The sequence below is a fragment of the Protomyctophum parallelum genome (genome assembly GCF_964188405.1).
Source record: "Protomyctophum parallelum genome assembly, chromosome: 5".
Taxonomy (NCBI): domain Eukaryota; kingdom Metazoa; phylum Chordata; class Actinopteri; order Myctophiformes; family Myctophidae; genus Protomyctophum; species Protomyctophum parallelum.
In genome coordinates this window covers 27,645,770-27,652,297 of record NC_139702.1, presented here as the reverse complement: position 1 = coordinate 27,652,297, position 6,528 = coordinate 27,645,770, and the positions used below count along the sequence as shown (strand labels likewise).

The 6,528-nt window shown below is 40.9% G+C and overlaps 1 protein-coding gene across 1 annotated transcript in view; it reads left to right on the top strand.

The window, feature by feature from the left end:
• The first annotated feature begins 582 nt into the window (after window positions 1-582).
• Window positions 583-6,528, top strand: part of rhot1b (ras homolog family member T1) — an 18,353-nt gene continuing 12,407 nt past the window's right edge. The window contains exons 1-9 of the mRNA XM_083764950.1: window positions 583-688; window positions 1,376-1,434; window positions 2,152-2,233; window positions 2,472-2,515; window positions 2,610-2,663; window positions 2,833-2,885; window positions 3,852-3,960; window positions 5,333-5,434; window positions 6,027-6,125. Coding sequence (XP_083621076.1) covers window positions 652-688; window positions 1,376-1,434; window positions 2,152-2,233; window positions 2,472-2,515; window positions 2,610-2,663; window positions 2,833-2,885; window positions 3,852-3,960; window positions 5,333-5,434; window positions 6,027-6,125 — 639 coding nt within the window. The 5' untranslated portion in view covers window positions 583-651. The remainder of the gene's footprint in view (window positions 689-1,375; window positions 1,435-2,151; window positions 2,234-2,471; window positions 2,516-2,609; window positions 2,664-2,832; window positions 2,886-3,851; window positions 3,961-5,332; window positions 5,435-6,026; window positions 6,126-6,528) is intronic.

Genomic DNA, 6,528 nt, shown 5'->3' with positions numbered 1-6,528 from the left:
GATTGGGTAGGTAGCTGTAGTAACAGCTACCTACACCTCACTCTACAAAAGAGAAAAATAGCTTACTTATATAAGGGCTGTTACAGCTTTATATTTGAAACTGCCTACATATATTTTGGGATTCTTGGTCCAATTTAAAATGTATATTCCCAAATTTCCCAACAGAACACTCATACTCATATTCCAGAATGTAATTTGGCTTGTATTATGGTGTTTATAAAATATCAATAGCCTATACTTTTCCCTGACACTGTCCCAAAATTGTTTGTTTTATTTGGAAAAAGCAACGAGCCGTACAAATTACACACTATTCGTTAAAAGTAACACTAGAACTGTTTTGGAGAGACGATCACTTTCACAGTTTCACCTTTTCATGTCTTTTTTGTAAACCTGAAATCTTAAAATGTCAAACAGATTGTTACCATGATGTTGTACAAATATTATCTTCTTTTGAAGTCCAGCAACCGGACGTCACATGTTTATGTAGGTGGTGTATGACGAGCGCGCTGGGGTTTACTTTGACGGAACAGGAACCGTCTGACGTAGAAAGCTCACGCCGTCTCGCTCTCTGCCATTCATCCAGATGAGCATATACATGATTGTTTATTAAAATAAACACACCCAGCGCTCTGTTTCTCAACGCTGACGAAGATGCGCAAAGACGTGAGGATATTATTAGTGGGAGAGCGTAAGTATAGGCTAATGTGAATTTGCTTGTGTTGTTGATTTGTGACTGTCAGGTCACCCTCTGATTTCTCTTTTGCATCTCTGACAGCTGGGCGCGTGATGCTGACGTCCACCCCACGAATAATGTGTCTGTGCACATCGCCTCTCAATCTCATTCATCTAGGTTAAATAAATCTAATATTCAAACATATAACCCAGAGTGGCTCTGCCTCTGATATAACCCACACCCATAGTCTCTGTTCCATAGAGCACTGCCACCACCGAGGTAGTCAAGAATATAGCATCTCGCTTTTAGAGATAAGCAAGATATTGACTAAAGTGCCACATTCACACCAAAACATTATAGACTTGTCTTATGCTCACCAAGAATAATGCTGACAGTAGTGCTCCTGATCAAATATAAATTGCACTGTGTCCTTTTAGTGTGAAGGTGTAGTGTAGGTATGTATGGCTATGGCGACCTGATCATGTTTATGGCCTGATTAGCCTGATTGCCTGATTAGTTCACAAATTGACACACACACACACACACACACACACACACACACACACACACACACACACACACACGATTTGGCACCCAAAGGAATGTTAGGCTATATATTGTGTAGAAATGCATTTACAACACACACATTTCAACAAATTGTTAATGGATGATGAACCTTTTCCCCCCCAAATGATTCCACAGCCAAGGTGGGGAAGACCTCTCTCATCATGTCCCTGGTCAGCGAGGAGTTCCCGAAAGTGGTATGATTTAATTATTCAAGCAATTACATCCACTGCTATGGTACAGAGTTAAGATTAACGAAAGGACCACAAATCAAATCAAATCAAATCAAATTTTATTTATAGAGCACATTTTCAAAGACCAGGAGGCCAATTACCAAAGTGCTGTACAGGAAACATGACACAAGTAACATAGTAAAACAAAATCAAAGCAACACAAAAAGTACACAGGTTAATTATAGGTCAAACATTGAAAGCCAGGGAGAAGAAATGGGTTTTGAGTAAAGACTTAAAGGCCTCTAAGGAGGGAGCAGACTTAATATGAAGGGGCAGACAGTTCCAGAGTTTGGGGCCGGCCACTGAAAAGGCACGGTCACCTCTGGACCTGTAATTGGGAAAACAAAGGTTAATCTATACTCTGAGAGCATGCATATGCTTTGATAAGACGTTTTTGGGGGTGTCCTACCCATTCACTGGACAGACTGTTAACCAATGTTAATGAGCAAATGTATGCTGAAATGTAATGCTGATATGAACTGTGATGAGCACAATGGTTTACAAATGGTAGTTGAGCCACTTTCCTCATCAGAAGGTGGCCTGTTAAGGCATTATATGCCGGAGCTGTTTTTTTTTTTTTGTCCCAGTCCAACTCTGTCACAATACGGAGAATACATTAAATTAGGCTTTGATAATTAGTTTAAAGCCAGCTGTATTGCATTGTGTGTGTATCTGTCACAGGTTCCTTATCGTGCTGAGGAGATCACAATTCCAGCAGATGTCACACCAGAAAGAGTTCCTACACACATAGTTGACTATTCAGGTACCGTCATGGCTAAGACTATTTCTCATTTATTATATATATTCTTTTACTTAGTGGTGTTTGTAAAGTCGTATCTTATTCAATATTCTCCATCGTATTGTAATTGTACTTTTGTACATTATACATTGGAATGGAGAAAAATACCATGTCCATCATGTCAGTGAGTAAAACATATATCAAAAGAAATGGCTTGAGAAAGGAGTGGACTTTTAATAAGTCATATTTTATGCAACCACAGAGGCAGAGCAAACGGATGAGCAGCTGTTTCAGGAGATTTCCAAAGTGAGTTAGTTCATTGCTCTGACACCCTTACAGATTAGACGATTCCAGGTAGAATCCTAATGCACATGATCGCCGTCTGTTTCTCTCATTGTAGGCAAATGTGATTTGCATTGTCTATTCTGTCAACAATAAGACTTCTATGGAGAAGGTCAGTTACCAGCTTTGGTATACAGTTAATATTTTTGGTATTTTGTTGTCACCATGCTAGCTTGATAAGCAATATGTGTTTTCCCAATAGCCTCTAAAACACTTGATATGTCCATGACCATATACCACTGTGGTAAAATAGTGATAATCATCTCCTCTCTAACATCCAGGTTACTAGCCACTGGATCCCCCTCATAACTGAGAACACGGACAAGGATAGTAGGTGAGTACCCTATATTGGCCTGAATATAAGACTGTTTTTGTCCAATGGAAATTTCCTAAAAACATGGTCGTATTCATCTTAGAGTCTTCTTATATTCGGCACAATACGGTAGTCTGTGGATAGTAATTGTGATTGAGGAACATACAGAGGAGAGGGTTCACGTCAATACCGTATAAGGGGGCAACAAAAGTACAATTTTACAAGCTTGTCTATTATTATGTTGCCCTCATGGTGTTTATCTTTTGGTTACTTTTCAGGAATAAAAAAAAAAAAAAAAAAAGCAAAATGTGTCGCTTCGCACCACATTTTGAGCTTGTGGATATGCTACTTTTGATAGTTTTGTCTAATGCTATTTTTTGATAAAATTGGGTGTTGATGGCACGGTGGCACAGTTGGTAGTGCTGTTGCCTCACAGCTAGAAGGTCCTGGGTTCGATTCCCGCTCGGGACGCTGTGGGTGCGCTGGCGGCGTGTTTCCTCCTCCGCGTCATCAGTGCCCATACCCGAGGCGTGGTTGGCGAAAGGGCCTTTCTGTGTGGAGTTTGCATGTTCTCCCCGTGTCCCTATAGGGTATAGGTACCCTCACAAAAAACATGCAGTAATCCTGTTCTCTAAACTGCCTTCCCCTGGCCAGCCGGGGCGCCTGATGGAGGGGAAAGGAACTGGTTGGAATAACGTGTTCCTTCCACGCGCTACGTCCAACCAGGGAAACTCCCCCCTGTCAGGTGTAAAGGAGCAACTTGGACACTCAGGCATAAAGGAAGCATGAGTTCAAGTCCGTTGCTCTCCCCTTGTCCCCCATATATGGGGACTAGGTTGGCGGAGGGTGTGTAGAGCCCAGGATCACATTAGATAATTGACACAGGGGTGAAAAATAGGTTACAAAATCGTGGGATAAAAATTATAAAGAAAAAAAAATTGGGTGTTGATTTACAAAAAGAGATAACAGGTTGTGTTGTGTGTGCAGGGTTCCTCTGATCCTGGTGGGGAATAAGTCTGATCTGGTGGAACACAGTAGCATGGAGACCATACTGCCTATCATGAACCAGTACAGTGAGATAGAGACCTGTGTCGAGGTAGGACCAGGACCTCCACATGCACTGTAATAGAAGACTTACAAAGAATGCTGATGTATGGGTCGGAGATATACTGTGAAAACGTTTGGGTCCATGTGTTTTCTCTTTTCTATGTATGATTATTACTTTTTAATGTTAAGGCCAGTCCACACTAATGCAACTCCTTGCAACAAAACAGTTTAAGAGACGTTGCTGCGGTCGGGACTGACCAGTTGCAGACTGGTGGTCACTGGTGCTATTTGGGAATAATGGTTGCAAGGAGTTGCAGTAGCAAGGAGTTACACTGGTGTGACTGTGGACTGGCCTTAGCACTACTCTGTTCTGTTTCACCTGAAGCTGGCCCAAGACAAGAATGATGTTCCGTCTCTCGCTTCTCTTGATATTTCATTATAGAAACATCATAGCTGACTTTGAATCTTGAAGGAAAGACATTTACATTTTCTACTCTTTTACTGTACATTGTTAATGGTTCTCATGCCGATTCTTATTCAGAACATCTTGATTTTATTTAATTTTGTTAATGTACATTTATTTTGCCACTTCTCTCCAAAGTTTAGTCTTTATGCCAATTATCGTGCTATTGTAGATGAAAAGGAAGGAAAGACGTGCACACGATAAAAATCACACTTGATGTGAACTGTGAAGTGAGAGGCGCTCTTAACATCATACACCAAACATCTCATTCCGTGCACAGCCAATCAAATCATCACAAATGTCATTCCGGCCGATCACTTTTGGCGTCTTCACCTTTATGCCCTCACGTTTATGCTCACTATGTACTTTGCTCAGCCAATCAAATCATCGCTATGGGGTGATCAGCTAATCATCATTGGCAGAATCTGGGCTTGCACACTTGCACACTGATTGGATCCACTTAAAATTAATGTATGTGTGTTTTGGGCTCACATGCCCTATATCATATGCTGCTATTGTACCCTACTGGCTCACCTGTCTGTGAAGAGTCCCCCCCGGGAGGGCGTAGCACCCTCTGTCCTGCACCTCTCTCGTTTAACACCTCCCACTGACAGGCATCGCTCCCATGACGCATTGAAATATTGTAGATTAGGCTATTTTTAGTTGCTACAGTTTGGCCAGCTATTTTAGACATGGTCACTCACTAAACACACACACACACACACACATACACACTGACTGACTGACTGACTGACTGACTGACTGACTGACTGACCGACCACACATGCACGCACGCACAGTCGTGCACACACACAGACAGAAATACAAGAAATGGCCCTACTTTTGAGCTTTCGATACTAACAGTCCCCTCTGTAGAGTGGTTATGAAGGTATAAAGATATGTCTTTCAGGAAGCATTTGTTTATCTATTTCATAATTCTTCTTCTTAATGTTTGCAGTGTTCGGCAAAGAACTTGAAGAATATATCAGAGATGTTCTACTATGCCCAAAAGGCAGTACTTCACCCCACCGGCCCCCTCTACTGCCCAGTGAAAAAGGATGTAAGCTGAAGAAGGAATCTATGGATTACATCATAATGTATTATTTTTCCTTATGACCTTGTGTAACAGCCCAAAATGTACCCCCGGCTGCCCGGGGTTAAAGTGTTTCATACAATGGGGTAGCCTATATTCTGGGCTATAGTCCAGTTTATTCACCCGGGGTATCAAACAGGCTAGCCAACTTTAACCGTGGTTAAAGTTTGGCTGGGGGTACATTTTGGGTTGAAGATAGACGGATGGCTATTGGCTAGAGTATATTGTTTTTAGTATAGTGGTTCTCAGCTGGTTTTGCATCTTTACCCAACTACAGAACATCTTAACTGATTTTTCTTTGGCTCCATATTTATTACAAAACTTCAATTCAATTAAAAAAACTGTTCTCCATGCCTGGAAAATGTTTGGAATTACTTCCTGCTTGTTAGAATATGATTGCTATAGGTCTGGAAATTAGGTAAAATACTTTGGAAAAGTTGTAAAAATTCATTGTTAAAACTGTGTGGCAACTGGGAACCCTGTTTTAGTCGAAATCTACTGAGTTGAAAACCAGTATATTTTACTGACTGAATGAATCCTGTTACTGTTTGATTTCCAGATGAAGTTACTTTGTATGAAAGCCCTGACACGAATCTTCAGAGTGTCCGACCTCGACAACGATGGAATTCTCAATGACATTGAGCTAAACTTCTTCCAGGCAAGTAAACCACTTATACCCTATACTGTACATCATATCATATCAACCCTATACAGTATACATTGGGTCTGTACTTGGTAACCACTGCATAGGAGGGGTTAGCGCCCCTCACAAATAGCCAGTCTACAAGCTCATAATGCATCGCAAACACGTGAGCTTGTAAATCTGCTATTTTCCAAAGAAAGAGTTACAATTTAATGACTCTTAAGAAATACCCTTTTAATACCAAAATATGTCAAATATTACATAAGAAAGAGGCAAAATTTGTGAAAATAGCCGATCTACAAACTTGTAGATCTGCTATTGTCACTATATTTAATCGATGGAACCGAGTCGAACTAAATGTAATGACTACAATTCCAAGTGCTTATCAGTTCAAATGTGACGCAGCCTGAAAAGGTTT